Below are 21,003 nucleotides of genomic sequence, written 5' to 3' on the forward strand. Positions count from 1 at the left end.
AAACAAACACCAACTGAGGCGACTTCCATCTTCGGTATATTACAGTATGATGATACTGGGGCGGCACGGTAGCACAGTGGTTAGCACTGCTGCTTCACAGCTCCAGGGTCCCGGGTTCGATTCCCGGCTCGGGTCACTGTCTGTGTGGAGTTTGCACATTCTCCTCGTGTTTGCGTGGGTTTCCTCCGGGTGCTCCGGTTTCCTCCCACAGTCCAAAGATGTGAGGGTAAGGTTGATTGGCCAGGTTAAAAATTGCCCCTTAGAATCCTGAGATGCGTAGGTTAGAGGGATTAGCGTGTAAATATGTGGGGGTAGGGCCTGGGTGGGATTGTGGTCGGTGCAGACTCGATGGGCCGAATGGCCTCCTTCTGCACTGTAGGGTTTCTATGATTTCTATGATAATCGGGATCAAGAACAAATATCTTCCTCTCGATAACTAGGAGAGAGGTGTTGAACCTACAAATGTCTACTTTCCTGTTTTAATATTGAACAACACCAGCAGTTGAGGGGTGATGTGACAGAAGTCTACAAAATATTTACAGGGAAGGGCAGGGTGGATAAGGATAAACTGTTTCCACTGTTTGAAGGCTCTGGAACCAGGGGCCATAATCTAAAAATAGGGCCAAGTCTTTCAGAAGAGATGTTAGAAAACACGCAGAGAATCATAGAATCCCTGCAGGACAGAAGGAGGCCATTCTGCCCATCGAGCCTGCACCAATAACAATCCCATCCTATCCCTGTAACCCCACATGTTCACCCTGCTAGTCCCCCAAAACTAGGGTCAATTTAGCATGGCCAATCAACCTAACCAGCACATCTTTGGACTGTGGGAGGAAACCGGAGCACCCGGAGGAAACCCATGCAGACACGGGGAGAATGTGCAAACTCCACACAGACAGTGACCCAAGCCGGATCCCTGGCTCATTGAGTCAGCACTGCTAACCACTGTGCCACTGTGAGAGTTGGGGAGGTTTGGAACACCCTTCCTCAAAGGCAGTGAATGCTGGTTCAATTGTTAGGTTTAAGTCTCAGATAGACACATTTTTATTGAGCAGGGGTATCGAGGGATATGGGCCTAGGGCAGGTACATGGACTGAGGCCACAGATCAGCCATGATCTTATTGACTGGCGGAATGGGCTCGAAGGGCTGAATGGCCTCCTCCCATTCCTATATTCCAGTGTCCAAAGTTCGCTGGGAGTGTTAGGAACAGTCATGCTGGACTCGAGGCTTTGGCATTGTTTCTCTCTCCACAGATGCTGTTTGGCCTGCTGGGCTTTTCCAGCACTTCCTGTTTTCTGGCACCTTTTGTCTATATTCCAAAATTAGCTGCGCATTGAGCCCCAATCCAGCTCAAATCCCACTCACTCAACACATTCGAAGGTTTTACATCCAAACAGGCAATGAGAAGTTTACTGTGTGTAACTATGGAGGTAGTCGGTGTGTTTTCTCTCCTGGGTGTTCATTCACCCCCCATCAGCCTGATTATAGTGAGTCAGGGAGCCAGGGTGAGGCAGGTAAAACTCAACCAGGAAGCATAGCTCCACACTCTCGACAAAGCAGTGAGATAAATGAAGTAAGGGATGTACAGGGACAAGGTGGAAATGGAGTTGGGATGAGGTGAGTCATGGTTTAATTGAATGTTGAGCAGGTTCAAGGGGCTGAATGGCCTCCACTTGTCCTTATATTTTTAAGCACCTAAAATTAGCACCAGAGTCAACTCCAACCCACTCCAGTGTGTGAGGATCACTCACAGTCATTAGGCACCCTTTACAATGCATAGTATTCACAGCAAAGAAACAGGCTAATCATCCCAGCTGGTCTAGGCCCATGTTTATACCCCACAGGAAGCACCTCCCACCCAAATTCACCCAATCGGCATATCCTTCAATTCATTTCTCCCTCAGGTGATTAGTTAGCCTCCCATTTCAAATAAAAATCAATGCCATTTTGCTCATTAACTCCATAAGACAGCAAGTTTCTCATTCATACTACCCACCAGGTAAAGAAATTTCCCTCAATTGCTTATTAGGTTTATTAGTGACTATCTTGTCTTTATGTTGCGCCACCCCCTCCCCCCCAGCCCTCAGTTTTGAACTTTCCCAAAAATCTATCTAAATCTACCCTGTCAAATCCTTTCATAATGTTGGAGATCTCTGATATTGCGCAGTGGTTGGCACTGCTGCCTCACAGCGCCAGGGGCCCAGATTCGATTCCCGGCTTGGGTCACTGTCCGTGTGGAGTTTGCACGTTCTCCCCGTGTCTGAGTGGGTTTCCTCCGGGTGCTCTGGTTTCCTCCCACAGTCTGAAAGACGTGCTGGTTAGGGTGCATTGGCCATGCTAAATTCTCCCTCAGTGTACCCGAACAGGCGCCGGAGTGTGGCGACTAGGGGGTTTTCACAGTAACTTCATTGCAGTTTCAATGTAAGCCTACTTGTGACACTAATAAATAATAAAAATAATAAAATAATGGTTGTAACGGAATAACACTATATACTATTAACAAAAAAACCCAATTCGAATATTCGTGTAATTTATATCCCACATGAAGATCCCTGAACTGGAATTCTCCGCCACCTGCTGCGAGCAAGAACGGAGAATTCGACGCTCAACCAAAACTCCATTCACCGTAGCAGGACCGGAGAATACCGGCCACGGGCGAGGTCAGAGAATCCCGGCCCTGGCCCTTTGGTGACCTCAGTTCCAGGATCTCCCCGCGTCACACTCACTTGGCTCCCCATCGACGTCCAGTAGTTTCCCGATGAGCTGTTCGTATTCAGTGCCCACTTTGGAATGGCTGCTGCCAGCTGCTACGGTCAGGTGGTACAGCCAGGTGTCCTGTGGGACAAGGAGATTTTGAAGGAAGAAACGCGTGAATGAGAGCCCTCCCACAGGATTCCTCCTTCAGTCCGAGTGTGATAACATGAGTGAGAGGTTGAGTGACTGGAGAATGAGGGAGTAGCAGCAGAGTACTGCAGGGTAGCGGCTCTGTTACTGGACTGGAAACCCACAGGCCCGCATTAACGATCCAGAGATCAAGAGTTCAAATCTTATCCCTAAGAGTTTGAGAACTTGAATTCAGTTCAGGGGTCAGACGACATCACATGACCTCACATCTTCAACCACCTCCACCAATGGCTTCTCACCATTGTCAAGACCTGCCTTTGTCACGCCAATCGGAAAGCAAATTCTGTTTCCCGATTGGATGAAGCTTGAGCACCCAGTCAAAGAGCTTTGTTTCCCATGTCCGAAACGTTAATGATTAGAAATCAAAGGCTGGGATTTGGCCTCCCAATTGTGTCAAGCGGATTTAGCAACAGGAGCAGAAAGTTTGCGAGAATTGCAAAGTTGCGGTTTACATCAGCATAGGGACATGACATGATTGTCCCACCGTCAGTGACAGGGCACTTTTCCCAACATCCAACATCAGGAACATCATTTGAATTTATTAACATACAATTATCAAGCTCCTACGCCTGACTAATCCTGCCCACCCCGTCAGAAAATCCACCCACATTGGCGTGACGGAATGGTGTGAATCACGACTGGTTTCCCAAGACAAGCACCTAGCAAGCAGATCTCCCAGGGGAACTCAGGTGAGTGCTGCTTTCAATGGTGGGACGGTCATGCCCTTATACTGCCCTGGCTCCGCTCCATGGCACTGCACTCAGGCAGTGCCATGGCCCAGTGTCAGGGGACCTGGCCGGACAGCGCCAGGGGGAGAGGTGGGCATTCTAGCGTGAACTCCTTTGCTCTCTCTGCACTTGGGGCAGCCATTAAAATGGCGCCCTGATCCTCGGCTGACTAACTCTTTGGCGGGTGGGTGAATCAGAGGCTGCCCCACCAGTGATGTATCATGGACACTGCCCCTTGCTGCTTTTTTCCGAGGTCTGGGACTATACGGTGGAGAAAGCCACAACTGTGGCCTTTGCTGATATCTGGGAAAATCTCGGCCAATCCTGGAGCCTTGGCAACCAGTGTTCACGCCTGATTATCCACCAGAGTCAATTATCCACAGCAAGTTAATTCCATTGAGGTACATAGCTGCAGCTTGACGATAATCAAAACACTAAAGACTGTTTTCCTTGGCAAATATTCCCTTCATTTTCTCCTATCCTCTCCGGAACACACTTGGGGCCGAATTGAACTTTGCTCTTCCCATTCCCAACAGATCTCTCACCTTTTCCTGCTTGGTTCCAATCAGCAGGTAAGTCGGGCTTTGATCCTTCGGATGGATGACCAGAGTGAAGTGTGACGAGAGGAATCCTCGGCCTCCCGCCTCGTAATCCTCGTCGGAATCGCAGGAACGGTCCACCTCTCCGACTTTAGCCTCTCGGACTTTCAGGTGGCCCAGAGGGAACTAAACGTGCAGAGGAAGCATTTCAAACAAGATCAAACTCCTTCACTGTTAGGCTGAAAACCCTTGCAGATGGTTAATGGCCTCACAATAGGAACTGTCAATCTATCGCGGCACGGTAGCACAATGGGCGGCACGGTAGCACAGTGGTTAGCACTGCTGCTTCACAGCTCCAGGGACCTGGGTTCGAATCCCGGCTCGGGTCACTGTCTGTGTGGAGTTTTGCACATTCTCCCTGTGTCTGCGTGGGTTTCCTCCGGGTGCTCCGGTTTCCTCCCACAGTCCAAAGATGTGCGGATTAGGTTGATTGGCCATCCTAAATTGCCCCTTAGTGTCCCGGGATGCATAGGTTAGAGGGGTTAGTGGGTAAATATGTAGGGGGTAGGGCTTGGGTGGGATTGTGGTTGGTGCAGACTCGATGGGCCGAATGGCCTCTTTCTGTACTGTAGGATTCTATGATCGCCACGTCACCAATAATGCCCTGGTTATCGCCATTCTCCCAGGGACTAGCTCACAGGATGAAACCCCCACTGATTTCAGGTGGGAGGCTCCTTTTAATATGAAAATCAGGATCTCATGGGGCCTCTCTGTTATCTTACAACAGTCTGGTTGGAACCTGGTCCATGCACACATTTACCATGTTAACTGATAACACGTCTAAAAAGGCAAGTTTCAAATTTTTTTCTGGGTCCGGGAAAAATAATAGGCTTCCGATCCCCAAAAATACCCCCAGTATTGAGCCAGCCACAATCTCTTGACCTTTTTATTCGGAAATCTGTGTCCCCTAATTTTAGCCTCCCCTTTGTCCTTTCTATAATGGGGTTTCCAAGTCTGCAGACACTACTCAACTGTGGCCTGTCCAACATTCATCATTATTTCTTTCCCTTTGTCTGTCACTCCCAATCTTTAAAAAAGCCAAAACATCTTTGGCCTTTCCAATGGCTTTATCTATGGTCATTTGAGCTTTGAGACAATTTCCTGTACCAGTGTTATCAGGAGTCATGGACCAGCTATAGCAACATTAACACTTTTTAAAAGATGTGCACTAATTTTAGTGGAAAACAAGTATGATATACTTGCATGATATAGATAACTTCACCGTGCAGGTATATATATATACTTAATGAACATCCACCACCATTCAGGAATCAAGAGAGCAAAACACTCAAAATGATCAAAAGACATTCTGGTTTTCAAATCATCATTTAACCATCAAACACCCAAAAGCAATTTTCCACATCCGGATTCCACATCTGGATTTTCAATGAGCCACATGTGGGTGTAACACTGATACATTCAAACTCACGCCTCATTCTAAACAGAGGCTGTTAGCAACCACTGCAGTTGGCTCAGAGTCAGCAGTCAGAGCGTACGTGTCCTCTCAATCAGCTGGCTTCAGTCGGTCGTTACATCCACTCACTGGTCCTACCTTGTCATCTTGGTTCCGAAAGTAGTAGAAGATCTTTCCGATGAGGGAGCACCAGACCAGCTTGGAGTAGCCGTGCCTCACCTGGAACATACATGAAGGACAGTCAAGCACCGAGAGAGTGAGTGGGGCACCTTACATTAGGTTAACCATGGGACAAGGAAATGGAACTCATTGCCTCACCACAGCCAAGACTAGACCTACCATATATACAAATCAGAAACAGAAGTGGGCCATTCAGCCCCTTGAGTCTGCTCCAGCTCTGCCCACTTGATAAAAATCCAATTCACTTCTGTTCCCATACAATGCTTCCAATCATTGACCCTTGCAGGAGATAAGATTAGTCCAAGAAAGTTAGTCCAAACTTCCCAATTGTAGAACACTAACCAACATTCCCTATTTGGCCAAGGTGAAAACTTGCAGGTATTGGAAATGGAAACAGTCTCTCCACCCAAACATTATGCCCCAAGAATCATAAATTAAGAATGCAATAATTGGCCCCTGGCACATCTGCACCAGGAAAGGGGCAAAATATATCGGCAACCTGTAGTTATATATCGCCCTGAATTCAGTACAATCCCAAAGTCTTCAAGAACATATAAATAATAGAAAGGTGGAGAAAGGCTATTTGGCACCAAAAAGGGGACTTACGCATAGAGACAAAGGCTATGTCTGAGGGACTACAATTGTCTTTATTGCTCACTAACTGACTGAACACACAATGATAAAGAGCTGGCTGTGCAGAGATCTGGAGGCTCTGTCCGCATGCTGTCTACACGGGAGTGTGGGGGAAGGGGGCAAGTGCTTACATTTCACCTTCCAGATAATCGGGAGACCCACTCCAGCTCACTGTGTGATAAAGCTTATCTTTGTGCATTTGAATCGTAACCGCAGGATATTACTGATTTTGAGTTCATTGCCTAAGGCCAGTGTAAGAATCAATACGGGGTGATGAATGAATTCAACCTTTATATGCAGGCATACTCCTGAGTGACCCAGCCACGGCACTCCCGGGGACCCAGCCACGGCACTCCCGGGGACACAGCCACGGCACTCCCGGGGACACAGCCACGGCACTCCCGGGGACACAGCCACGGCACTCCCGGGGACCCAGCCACGGCACTCCCGGGGACACAGCCCCGACACTCCCGGGGACACAGCCCCGACACTCCCGGGGACACAGCCCCGACACTCCCGGGGACACAGCCCCGACACTCCCGGGGACACAGCCCCGACACTCCCGGGGACACAGCCACGGCACTCCCGGGGACACAGCCACGGCACTCCCGGGGACACAGCCACGGCACTCCCGGGGACACAGCCCCGGCACTCCCGGGGACACAGCCCCGGCACTCCCGGGGACACAGCCCCGACACTCCCGGGGACACAGCCCCGACACTCCCGGGGACACAGCCCCGACACTCCCGGGGACACAGCCCCGACACTCCCGGGGACACAGCCCCGACACTCCCGGGGACACAGCCCCGACACTCCCGGGGACACAGCCCCGACACTCCCGGGGACACAGCCCCGACACTCCCGGGGACACAGCCCCGACACTCCCGGGGACACAGCCCCGACACTCCCGGGGACACAGCCCCGACACTCCCGGGGACACAGCCCCGACACTCCCGGGGACACAGCCCCGACACTCCCGGGGACACAGCCCCGACACTCAACCACTAAATGGTTGACTTTGTATTTTAATATCCGTAGCAAGAGTGGGACTAAGGTTTGAGCTGAAGACTGTGTGGGAGAAACATTCATCAGGAGAATTGATAGAAAATAAACTGTTAGCATGGAAACACAGCTCAGAAATGAAGAGGCGATTTGAACATTCCTCCGGCCTGGCACCAGTTCAAATGACTTAATTGGTTTTGCTGAACCATTGCTTCTGAACTGGTGCCAAGTGAAAAGTGTCCTCCCCGGTCGAACGAGTGAGCAACCCAGCGTCTCCCAACAACCAAAGCAGAAATGAAAAGCAGCTGTTTGGTTGTGCTGATGCAGAAGAAACATCTGGAAGGCTGAATGCACTGGGCAACGTGTCGAGGCCAAAACATATTCAAAGCGAACACACCGTCGCCTCCGACCCTCAATGCTGCAGAGACCACACATCCCAGGGGTGAAATCAGGGCCTTGGCTCACAGCACCAAGAGGATAAGCAGCCATTTCACACCCTGCCCTGGTTAACAGCGACTTTATCGTAACTGAATATCGGGCAAAGTGTGAGAAGGATCGACAATCTGCCTGTTTTACAGTACTGTAAAATTAACTGATTTCACCTTTCCACATCCCCCACTGTCTGCATTCTATCAAACCTTATCCTCATTGTGCAAAACCGATCTCTTGGTGAATTAGGATGTTGCACACTACAGTTACACAGTCTTCTGTAATACAGGCAGGAGGTGTGATCACGAGGAGTGATCACATGGAGTGACCCTGCACAGTGGTTAGCACTGCTGTCTCATAGCACCAGGGACTCGGGATCGATTCCCGGTTTGGGTCACTGTCTGTGCGGAGTCTGCATTTTCTCCCCCGTGTCTGTGTGGGCTTCCTCCGGGTGCTCTGGTTTCCTCCCATGGTTCGAAAGACGTGCTGGTTAGGTGCAGTGGCCATGCTAAATTCTCCCTCAGTGTACCCGAACAGGCACCGGAGTGTGGCGACTAGGGGATTTTCACAGTAACTTCATTGCAGTGATAATGTAAGCCTACTTGTGACACTAATAAATAAACTTTAAACTTCTTCCTAATCCTGTCTGCTTTGTTGTTCTCAAAGAGTGAGGCAGGAATAGTATAACCGTAGAATGATACAGCCATTCAGCCCATCGTTCCTGTGTTAGCCCTTTGGTAGAGCCATCCAATTAACTCCACTCCACTGCTCCTTCCCCACAGTGGCGTCTGGATTATTGTCTTAAGGTTGGAAAGGACAAATGGGGTTTCCCACTGTCAAAATGAAGGTGCAAAGTGGGCAAGCATCACATTGCATAGGACCCTTACTTCCTCACCGTGCTGAGGTCAGAGATTTTTTTGTTGCAATATATAACCTTCTGCAAATCTAGTTAACTCTGTTCTTTGTGGCTTTTCCCCCTTTCTGCACTGATAACTGTTTCTGGGCGGCCTGCATGGTTTCTGAGTGGTCCTGCATGGTGGCACAGTGATTAGCACTGCTGCCTCACAGCGCGAGGGACCCGGGTTTGATTCCAGCCTCGGGTCACTGTGTGTGTGGAGTCTGCACGTTCTCCCCGTGTCTGCGTGGGTTTCCTCCGGGTGCTCCGGTTTCCTCCCACAGTCCAAAGATGTGCGAGTTAGGTGGATTGGCCGTGCTAAATTGACCCTTAGTGTCGGGGGTTAGTAGGGTAATCAAGTAAGGATATGGGGATAGGGCCAAAGTGGGGTCGTGATTGATGCAGACTCGATGGGCCGAATGGCCTCACTCTGCACTGTAAGGATTCGATGTTAACTCTGCTTCTGTTTGAGACGTACACAATGTCAAACAGGGCCTCATCTCTTCAGCCCTACCTTCCACTCTATCACAGATCTCCCCTTGCTGCCCCCTTTCCCCAGGCTCTGTACTTACTGAAAATCTGTTGACTCTCTTTCACTTCTGAAGAAAGGACATTAAGCTGAAGTGTTAACAATAAATGTTAAGGTTAAAGGTGACACAGTGGTTAGCACTGCTGCCTCACAGCGCCAGGGACCCGGGTTCAATTCCGGCCTTGGGTCACCGTCTGTGTGGAGTTTGCATCTTCTCCCCGTGTCTCCAGATGCTCCGGTTTCCTCCCACACTCCAACGATGTGCTAGTTCGGTGGACTGGCCATGCTAAATTGTCCCAAGATTTGTGGGTTAGGGGAGTTAGCAGGATAAATATGAGAGATAATGGGGATAGGTTATGGGTAAGATGCTCTGTCGGAGAATCAGTGCAGACTTGATGGGCCAAATGGTCTCCTTCTGCACTGTAGGGATTCTATGATCGATGATCCATTTAGTTCCAGCTTCACCAATCTATCCACGTAACTGGTTGAACCAATCTTGTGAATCTTCTCTGTATATTCTCTAACGCCTTCACATCCTTCCCAATATGTGCTGCCCAGAATTGTACAGAGGCCTAACCAGTGTTTTAAAGGTTCATTAAAATATCCTCACTTTTGTACTCTGTGAATCTATTTATAAAGCTAAAATCCATCTGAAAGATCGAAGTACATCTCAGATCTCTGGGGTGAGGCTTGAACCCATAACCTTTTGACTCACAATTAAGAATGAACCCAGGACGACTCTTTAGAAACGATGGACTGGATTAAATGGGGGGGGGAGCAGGGGAGTGTCACTTAACGAAACAAAAGTCCAGGGCAAGCTTGTCCCCGCTTTGGCGATTTGCCCCACAGTCATTTAACACCAGGAGAGTCATTAACTGGTTTAAGGTGGGACTTCTTCCTCCTCCCCCCCTCCCCCGCCAGGCAGGACGCCTTGCCTCTGAGAGTTGCTGCCAGCCAATCAAATGGCCGACAGCTTTCTGGGCTCAGCAGCACCACTGCGAGTGGTGGCCACCGCTGGGATTACAGCAGCCCCCTTTGCAGAGGAGCTGGAGTATAAAGGGATGTGTGGGTATTTCTGGGGCCAGGCGAGAGCAAGTGGGGTTGGAGGATGTGGGGAGTTGGGAGAGACAGGCAGGGGAGGGAGGGGGAAGAGGAATGGGGGCAGGGGAGGGAGGGGGAAGAGGAATGGGGGCAGGGGAGGGAGGGGGAAGAGGAATGGGGGCAGGGGAGGGGGCCAGAGTGCCATCCAAGGGGACCGGGGCTCCGTTAAACAGGCACCAGTCCTTTTACCTACCACTATCTTGGGCAGCGAATGATGCCAGGCTGATTGCTCAGTGTGGGTCACAACCGCTGTTGGTTAACAGAAGGGGGGAGAAGCAGAAGTGGGAAGATTGGCGGCAGGTGCAGCATCCATGGCATTTTATGGGCATTTTCTGGGGCCTATAGAAGTCATGCTATTGAGTGGTGATCAGAAGCGAACTCACTGCCTTTTCAGTGTGGTATGAGAGGCGTATTGGCATCTCCCTACAGAATCAAAGGCCGAGTGTAGGAGTTCCAACACTCTTCACCTGGTTCCACAGTTAAGGATCTTGGCTGAACTTCCCATCAGGCCTCTTACCTTGGTCAACCAGCTTCTGACCGATGGCTTTGATTCAGCCTGCGTGATGACGGGGCTGGCCAGCTGAACCTTCAGAATACTCTGCAGAACTCGGATCCATTCCTCCAGGAGATTTGGCGAGTCAGCAGTCAGGTAGTACGTCCTTTTCTCTGTCACCAGCTGGAGGGAGAGACAAGCAGCAATGAATCATGATGGTGGCCCTGTTCAGCCACTCGTGAATGCATGGCTTGTATTGTCCATCCCTAGTTTCCCTTGAGAAGGTGGTGGGTGAGCAACAACAGAGTGGCTTACTAGGCCATTTCAGAGTACAGTTGAGAGTCAACCACATTGCTGTGGCTCTGGAGTCACATGTAGGCCAGATCGGGTAAGGACAGCAGATTTCCCTCCCTAAAGGACATTAATGAACCAGATGGGTTTTTCTGACAATCGACAATGGTTTTATGGTCATCAGTAGGTTCTTGATTCCAGATATTTTTTATTGAATTCAAATTCCACCATCTGCCGTGGTGGGATTCGAACCCGGGTCCCCAGAACATTATCTCAGTGGATGAAAAACCTAGTAATAATAGCACTAGGCCTTCGCCTTCCCAAGTTCTCATTCGCCTTCAGCAAGGCTGTGCTGCCTCAATGGAAATTCAGCCACAAACCCCACGCTGGATACACTGGCTCCCAATGTGATCCAGGAAAAACCAAAGCTAGCCCAATCCCCTCTGGAGTTGTGTAACACGCTTGCGGTGATTTGACTTGTTTTATTTGGACTATTTTTTGCCACAGGAAGGATTTGGAAAATGGTTTGAATGCTGGGATTTTAAAACAAGACATATTCACGAAGATGTTTTTAAGGACGGGACCTCTGAGGTAGCGTTAATATGTGGCATGGAAGTGGTCTTTCCCCAAAGACAGGAAGCAGATAAACTGTTTCTTCAATATAAAAACAGAAGATGCTGGAAATAGTCAGCAGCTCGGGCTGAATCTGTGGCCAGTTTGTCTTAATGTTCGATAAGCGCTTCACACCAATCAGGCGGAATTTTATCATTTTATTATTAGGTGTGAACTCAGGCAGGAAAAACGGGATGCTGCCCGCTCGCCGACTCCACTGACAAATTGTCCCGCCAGATTATTTGGCACTTGGTTGAGGTGTCACGCTGCTGGGATGTGGGGGAGGAGCCGGGGGGGGCGCGTTGGCTCTGAATGAACCCATCCTACCAACAACTTTTGCTTTCAAGAGATCCAATCTAAAAAAAACAAGGATTCCCCATGGAGACCCACCCCCTAAACCACAGGGAACCCCCACCCCCTCTCACAGATACAGGAACCCCTCCACCACCCCATGGACACAGGGAATCCCCCACCCCCGCCCCATGGACACAAGGAGCCCCCAACCTCTCTCCCATGTACACAGGAAAACTCACCCCTCCCATGGACACAGGGAATCCCCCACCCCCCCCATGGACACAAGGAGCCCCCAACCTCTCTCCCATGTACACAGGAAAACTCACCCCCCCCCATGGACACAGGGAAATCCCCCCCCACCCCCGCCATAGATACAGGGATTTGGATTCCCTCCCCAAATTTGGGCACAGGTTACCCATCCCCCACCTGCCCGAAGGACATGCCCAAAGGATGCGCCGCTACCCAGACACTGCCAGGGCATGACGCTCTCCCTCCCTGGGGGCTGTACTTAGCTGTGCGCCCCTGCAGGTTCTCTTCACCTGGTCCCTATTTGTTAGGACCTGTTTTAAATGGGGGGCGGAGGGGTGGAATAATAGGATAGGAAGCTTGCTAATTAGATGTAAGTGTACAGTAAGGGGGTCTCCGACCTTTCATGGCAAGAACCACATTACGCCATTGGTGGCGGGAGAGGAGAGAGACAGATAATCAACTAACACAGGGAAGACAATCGACCTTTTGAAAGAGAACACTCCAATGGCAGGCTCTGGTCAGGTACAGGAGGTTTGGCAGGCAGCGCGGAAGTTAAAAGTTGTTTTGTTCTAGTCCAGAAAAGCAGCCCCTTGATTTGGCCAAGTGTAGAGTGATCATTCATTGGTGTTAACACAGAAAGGGAAGTTCCACTGAATGAATGAAGTGAATCTGTTTGTAACCGATGTTCTCCGCATGTGATCTTGCAGTGAAGTAATGATCTGCAGTAAAACTTCACAAGGTGTTTCACAGAGGTGCAATCAGACATATTCAGGATGTGGGGAAGTGTGAACCAGGCCACTTTGGCAACAAGAATTGAAAAGCAGTTTCTCACTGAAAGCTGTGGTTGCATTCCTGAAAATCGTGATTTTAAGTGAGCCAACTTAATGTAAATCATGGGTTCCCATAGAAACCGATGTTAAAGCTGGAGTGAGGTTTCTTCAGACATTTCACACTCAGAAAAACCAATATTGCAACCATTAAACCATTAAAACCCTACAGTGCAGAAAGAGGCCATTTGGCCCATCGAGTCTGCACCGACCACAATCCCACCCAGGCGCTTATCCCTACATATTTACCTGCTAATCCCTCCAAACTATGCATCTCTGGACACCAAGGGGCAATTTTAGCATGGTCAATCAACCTAACCCGCACATCTTTGGACTGTGGGAGGAAACCGGAGCACCCGGAGGAAACCCACACAGACACGAGGAGAATGTGCAAACTCCACACAGACAGTGGCCCAAGCCAGGAATCGAACCCAGGACCCTGGAGCTATGAAGCAGCAGTGCTAACCACTGTGCTACCGTGCCGCCCATTGAAATACTGTGCCATACATGTGCAGAACTGTGCATTCCTAACTGAAATAATATGTAAAATATATCACTAAATATAAAAATATAAAATACAATTAAATAGTTTAAATATTTACGGTACTCACCTCAGTAGTGTTTTTATATTGAGCAGGCTCCATCTAAGGGCCGAAGTTGGTTGGTGCGGTTGGCAGCTGAAGTCCCAGAACTACCTGCACCGACCATCCTCCGCCATGTGGAGCCCAGGACCACAGTGTGAGGTTAATAGTGAAGCCCAGAGCGAAGCCAGCAGGGGAGCCAGAGGGAGGGAGCTGCTGAAGAACAGACCCCAAGAACTAAGGTAAAGAATAGAGGCTGGGAGGCAAGGCCGGGAGTCGGAATGGCCTGGAGCTGGCAAGGCTGGGAATTCCCAAAGCTGGGAACTGACAAGGCCGGGAGTCAGCAAGGCTGGGAATTCCCAAAGCTGGGAGTTGAGAAGGCTGGGAGAAGGCTTGGGAGTCGGCAAGGCCGGGACAAGGCTGGGAGTCGGAAAGGCCCGGAGAAGGCCGGGAGTCGGCAAGGCCGGGAGAAGGCCAGGAGTCGGCAAGGCCGGGAGAAGGCCAGGAGTCGGCAAGGCCGGGAGAAGGTTGGGAGTCGGCAAGGCCGGGAGAAGGTTGGGAGTCGGCAAGGCCGGGAGAAGGCTGGGAGTCGGCAAGGCCGGGAGAAGGCTGGGAGTCGGCAAGGCTGGGAGAAGGCTGGGGGTCGGCAAGGCCGGGAGAAGGCTGGGAGTCGGCAAGGCCGGGAGAAGGCTGGGAGTCGGCAAGGCCGGGAGAAGGCTGGGAGTCGGAAAGGCCGGGAGAAGGCTGGGAGTCGGAAAGGCCGGGAGAAGGCTGGGAGTCGGCAATGCCGGGAGAAGGCTGGGGGTCGGCAAGGCTGGGAGAAGGCCGGGAGTCGGCCAGGAGAGACAGAATTCTGGATGCGCTGCAGTTTACAGTGGGTGTAAGTTGGAAGCCTGGCCAGGTGAGCAGTGGAACAGCCAAACGTGAAGATAAGGCATGGGTGGGGGTTGAGCAGCAGGTGGAGAGGGATGCAGGAGTTCAAACCCAGCACAAAGCAGGGATGGACATTGTGAGGGAGATTCAATGTCCTTTTGGCCACGCACTATGAAGATGGGAGGTTCTCACCTGGAAGGTTTGTGCTCCCTCCCCGCGGACAATGCGACAGGAGGAGCTGAGCTCAATCCGGCCCTGTGGCTTGCGGATGACATCACTCTGCAATGCCAAAGGCACAACACATTGTTAAAAATTTAATACATCTTCAAAGCATCAAGTTAATACGTCCAATATTGAATTGAGAATCTCTACTTCTATCTTCAAGATAGACGTGGGGTACTCACAGGTGATTTGTAATACAGGATCTCGCCGTTCCTCAGCACAAACCACCGTCTCTTCCACGTCCTTACCCGGCCTCCCATCTTCAGCAGATAACCAGATTTCTCTAAAGGTTCCTGCAATCAACAGACATGAAGATGGATCAGGGGGCCTGCACACACTGGACTAAGGGAACTGTACCGTCTTTAGTGGTCTCCAAGAGAGCCTAGAGGGAGTCATGAACCAGTGGGTTTGCTAACTCTCATTGTCCAATGCTGTGGACCAGCAGAGAGAAACATCAGAGCAACATTAAGAGGGAGAGAGATGGGGAGAACGGCTGGTGACTTCAGTCAGGGCTGATCCAATCAGAAAAGGAAAAGTCTATCTGTTTTCCAATCGGCTATGGAGAGATGGTGTGAGCACAGGCAGGGTGGTAGGGGCAGGTGTGGAGGGGAGGGGGGGCGGGGGGGGGGCGGGTCACAGAGTATGATACAGAAAGATAAAAGCAAAATACTGCAGGTGCTGGAATTTGGAACAACAGAAAATGCTGGAGAATTTCAGCAGGTCTGACAGCATCTGTACAGAGAGAGTAGAGCCAAGGTTTCAAATCTGAATGACCCTTTCTTGTCTCTATTCTCTCTCCACAGATGCTGTCAGACCTGCGGAGATTTTCCAGCATTTTCTGTTCTTGTTGTGATACATTCAGCCCACTGAGTAAGTGCCAACTCTCTGTGAACCAATCCAGTCAGTCCCACTCCTCCGATCTATCCCCGTACAAAGTTTAATTCCTCCAAATGGCCATCCGATTTCCTTTAACCATCATTGATTGTCTCCACTTCCAGCAGCCTGGCAGGGAGCACGTTCCAGCTCATTGCCAATCGCTGCAGGAAGACCATCTCTCCACACATCCTCCTTGTACCTCCCAGCTGAAACCTGAACTCTGTGATCGCTGGATCCTGTACCATCAGCTTCTATTGGCACGGTGGCATAGTGGTTAGCACTGCTGCCTCACAGCGCCAGGGATCCGGGTTCAATTCCCGGCTTGGGTCACTGTCTGTGTGGAGTTTGCACGTTCTCCCCGTGTCTGCGTGGGTTTTTCTCTGGGTGCTCCGGTTTCCGCCCACAGTCTAAAGGTGTGCGGGTTAGGTTGATTGGCCATTCTAAATTGCCCCTTAGTGTCAGGGGGACTAGCTAGGGTAAACGCATGGGGATAGGGCCTGGGTGGGATTGTGGTCAGTGCAGTTTCGATGGGCCAAATGGCCTCCTTCTGCACTGTAGGATTCTATGATTCTATCAGCTAATGGGACAGCGATCTCTTGTGTGAATTATCCAGATCTGTCACAGGCCTGAATCCTGCACTTGTTGGATGCGTGTGATAGGCGGGCCCAGACATCACAGCCAGCAACAAACGCACGCTGAGAGGCTCAACGCTGCCGGGGTGGGGCGGGAAGAGGCTGGGTGCAGTGAGGGTGAAGTGAGGGTGAGGGTGGGTGAAGTGAGGGTGAGGGTGGGTGAAGTGAGGGTGAGGGTGGGTGAAGTGAGGGTGAGGGTGGGTGAAGTGAGGGTGAGGGTGGGTGAAGTGAGGGTGAGGGTGGGTGAAGTGAGGGCGAGGGTGGGTGAAGTGAGGGCGAGGGTGGGTGAAGTGAGGGCGAGGGTGAAGTGAGGATGAGGGTGGGTGGAGTGAGGGTGAGGGTGGGTGAAGTGAGGGTGAGGCTGGGTGAAGTGAGGGTGGGTGAAGTGAGGGCGAGGGTGGGTGAAGTGAGGGTGAGGGTGGGTGAAGTGAGGGTGAGGGTGGGTGAAGTGAGGGTGGGTGAAGTGAGGATGAGGGTGGGTGGAGTGAGGGTGGGTGAAGTGAGGGTGAGGGTGGGTGAAGTGAGGGTGAGGGTGGGTGAAGTGAGGGTGAGGGTGGGTGAAGTGAGGGTGAGGGTGGGTGAAGTGAGGGTGAGGGTGGGTGAAGTGAGGGTGGGTGAAGTGAGGATGAGGGTGGGTGGAGTGAGGGTGGGTGAAGTGAGGGTGAGGGTGGGTGAAGTGAGGGTGAGGGTGGGTGAAGTGAGGGTGAGGGTGGGTGAAGTGAGGGTGAGGGTGGGTGAAGTGAGGGTGAGGGTGGGTGAAGTGAGGGTGAGGGTGGGTGAAGTGAGGGTGAGGGTGGGTGAAGTGAGGGTGAGGGTGGGTGAAGTGAGGGTGAGGGTGGGTGAAGTGAGGGTGAGGGTGGGTGAAGTGAGGGTGAGGGTGGGTGAAGTGAGGGTGAGGGTGGGTGAAGTGAGGGTGAGGGTGGGTGAAGTGAGGGTGGGTGAAGTGAGGGTGAGGGTGGGTGAAGTGAGGGTGAGGGTGGGTGAAGTGAGGGTGAGGGTGGGTGAAGTGAGGGTGGGTGAAGTGAGGGTGAGGGTGGGTGAAGTGAGGGTGAGGCTGGGTGAAGTGAGGGTGAGGGTGGGTGAAGTGAGGGTGGGTGAAGTGAGGGTGAGGGTGGGTGAAGTGAGGGTGGGTGGGGGTGAAGTGAGGGTGAGGGTGGGTGAAGTGAGGGTGGGTGAAGTGAGGGTGAGGGTGGGTGAAGTGAGGGTGAGGGTGGGTGAAGTGAGGGTGGGTGAAGTGAGGGTGAGGGTGGGTGAAGTGAGGGTGGGTGAAGTGAGGGTGAGGGTGGGTGAAGTGAGGGTGAGGCTGGGTGAAGTGGGGTGAGGGTGGGTGAAGTGAGGGTGAGGGTGGGTGAAGTGAGGGTGAGGGTGGGTGAAGTGAGGGTGAGGGTGGGTGAAGTGAGGGTGAGGGTGGGTGTTTCCATCGAGCTCCTTGAAGGCTGACAGCTGTTGTCAGGACGCGGCTACACTGCAGGAATGAAAGAGCTCAAAGGAACAGTCAAACTGTGTGTCCGCTGTAAAATCAAGCGCATCGCACCACATCCCACCGCCTGTTTTATTTAGCCTGGATGTTTTATCCCGCCCTGGATGGAGTTTATGGTGAAAATGTGAAAGCTGCCTGGCCGATTGGCACACCTGCCAACCACACAAGTGGACGGGCCACTGACCATTGGCTCCTTTATGGGTTTAACTGCCCGTTTAATTGTTGGTGGGCATGCTTCCGACTCGCGCACACCGAATGCTGCAGACGGGCGCACTGACGTCGGGATGTGTGTCCGACGTGATTCCAGATCGGACGCCTGCCCGCACATTCAACACCAAATTCTGGTCAGAATTTTGTACACCTCTATCAGGTCTCCCCTCAATCTCCTTTGCTCCAAGTAGAACAACCCCAGCATCTCCCACCTCACCCTGTGGCTAAAACCCCCTCACTCCCTGAACCATTCTGATAAATCCCCCTCCTCACCCTCACAAGGACCCTCACCTCCTCCCCAAAGTGGGGTGATCAGAACTGGATGCAATACTCTAGGAGCTTTATTTATGAAGCCGATCGTGTGATGACACTTCTAGAATAAGTCCAATCAGAGCTGGTAACCCAACGTAACCCTCGGGGGGGTTTCAGCTTCAGTCAGTCCCGAATCCCGATCCCCGAAGGTGCAGTAAATTGGGAAAGAGTGCAGCATGAACCCCAGCAAAGAGCTGTTGGTTTAAATGGACTGTTTCTGTGCTGTAAATGATATGAAATACAGGTACAGTGTCTCAAATACGGCCAGTGTCGAGGCAGTGGTATTATAACTTAGAATAACAAAACTTACATTCCCTACAGGAGGCCTTTTGGCCCATCGAGTCTGCACTGACAACAATCCCACCGAGGCCTATCCCTGTAACCCCAAATGTTTTTGTGGGACATGGGCGTCGCTGGCTGGCCAGCATTTTTGCCCATCCCTAGTTGCTCGCGGGCAGTTTAGAGTCAACCACATTGCTGTGGCTCTGGAGTCACATGTAGGCCAGACTAGATAAGGAGGCAGATTTCCTTCCCTAAAGGACATTAGTGAACCAGATGGGTTTTTCTGACAATGGATTCATGGTCATCAGTAGATTCTTAATTCTAGACATTATTTATTGAATTCAAATTCTACTAGCTGCCATGGCGGGATTTGAACCTGTGTCCCCAGAACATTAGCTGAGTTTCTGGATTAATTGTCTGGCAATAATATCACCAGACCATCACCTCCCCTTACCCTCCTAATCCACCTGACACTAACAGGCAACTTAGCATGGCCAATGCACCTAACCTGCACTCTTTGGACTGTGGGAGGAAACCGGAGCACCCGGAGGAAATCCACGCGGACACGCGGAGAACGTGTAAATCCCACACAGACAGTGACTGAGGCTGGAACTGAACCCAGATCCCTGGCACTGTGAGGTAGCAGTGCTAACCACTCTGCCAACGTGCTGCCCTACAACACTGGACTAGTAATCCAGAGACTCAGGGTAATGCTCTGGGGACTCGGGTTCAAATCCCACCACGGCAGATGGTGAAATTTGATTTCGATAAGAAGTAAACTGTTGGGAAAACCCATCTGGTTCACTAATGTCCTTTAGGGAAGGAAATCTGCCGTCCTTACCTGGTCTGGCCTACATGCGACTCCAGAGCCACAGCAATGTGGTTGACTCTCAACTGCCCTCTGAAATGGCCAAGCAAGCCATTCAGTTCAAGGGCAATTAGAGATGGGTTATAAAGACTGGCCCAGCCAGTGACACTGAGATCTCACGAATGAATAGTATAAAATAGCTTTTAGACTGATGTCTGAAAACCAGACATGTTTTTCCGCTGCCACACGTGAATTTGCAATTGCTTCCTGTTCTTTTTGGCCTACCCTGGTCGATGAGATGTAAGCACAGGGGAGAGTCATGGATAAATATCGCAAGATTGGGACCTGCAAGGAGCACTGGAGGTGCTCTTCCGGAGAGTCGGTGCAGACTCGATGGGCCGAATGGCCTCCTCCTGCACTGCAGGGATACTATGAACAGAGGCAGTTGTGTGGAGCTTGCACCTGTTCAGACAATACACGTAAATAATCTTCTTGTTGGGTGTGAATGTATGGCCCCTGGGGATAGTCGATGGGTAATCCAATCTCTTAAAGGAGTGATGGGAAACCTTGACTGGTGAGTGGGCCGTGTGAATCCTAGAATCCCCACAGTGCAGAAAGAGGCCATTCGGCCCATTGAGTCTGCACCGACAACAATCCCACCCAGGCCCTATACGCAGCAACCCAATGTACTGTGGCCCTCCAGTGGGCCGCAAGATTGAAATCGATCTTGTCCACTAATCCATGAATAAGATTTAATACACCCTGAATATTTCACAACGAGTTATAGAAAATGCTTATTTGTTTGTAAATTAATTGAACTTTCAATTTCAAATGGTAAAAACAAAAAATTATTCACACTTTGGACGCAGAGAGAGCGCACGGCTTTCACAGTCAATGTTGTGAGCAATCAGCACGCACCTCACTTCACCTGCCCTTGCTTTATGTGCGAATCACTTCAGTCAAAGAGCAAAGAAAAGTACAACACAGGAACAGGCCCTTCGGCCCTCCAAACCTGTGCCGATCATGATGGCCTAACTAAACTAAAAAAAACATTCGGCCCTTACTCAGTCCGTATCCCTCTATTCCCTCCCTATTCATGAACCCATCCAGACGCCTCTTAAATGTTGCTAATGTGCCTGTTTCCACCACCTCCTCTGGCAGCGCGTTCCAGGCACCCAACACTCTCTGTGAAAAACCTCCCCCGCACATCTCCCTTAAACCTTCCCCCTCTCACCTTGAACCTGTGCCCCTTTGTAATTGACACTCCCACCCTGGGAAAAAGCCTCTGACTATCCACCCTGTCTGTGCCTCTCATAATTTTGCAGACCTCTATCAGGTCTCCCCTCAGCTTCCATTTTTCCAGTGAAAACAATCCTAGTTTATTCAATCTCTCCTCATAGCCGACACCCTCGAGACCAGGCAACATCCTGGTGAACCTTCTTTGCACTCTCTCTCTTCACACCGGTAAGAAATAAAACTACAGTGGAAAATCAGCGGAAATCAGCAGAATGTAGCAACCCTTCACGTGGGCAACCGTCAACACAAT

General features: G+C 51.0%; 1 protein-coding gene across 1 annotated transcript in view; it reads right to left on the bottom strand.

The window, feature by feature from the left end:
* LOC144506987 (pleckstrin homology domain-containing family H member 1-like) overlaps nt 1-21,003 on the bottom strand; it is a 174,319-nt gene that overhangs the window by 49,921 nt on the left and 103,395 nt on the right. Inside the window, 6 exon segments of the mRNA XM_078233493.1 lie at nt 2,728-2,836; nt 4,179-4,358; nt 5,785-5,865; nt 10,933-11,091; nt 14,828-14,914; nt 15,040-15,150. Of these exon segments, the coding sequence (XP_078089619.1) occupies nt 2,728-2,836; nt 4,179-4,358; nt 5,785-5,865; nt 10,933-11,091; nt 14,828-14,914; nt 15,040-15,150 (727 nt within the window).

This window comes from Mustelus asterias, chromosome 18, assembly GCF_964213995.1.
Source record: "Mustelus asterias chromosome 18, sMusAst1.hap1.1, whole genome shotgun sequence".
Classification (NCBI taxonomy): Eukaryota; Metazoa; Chordata; class Chondrichthyes; order Carcharhiniformes; family Triakidae; genus Mustelus; species Mustelus asterias.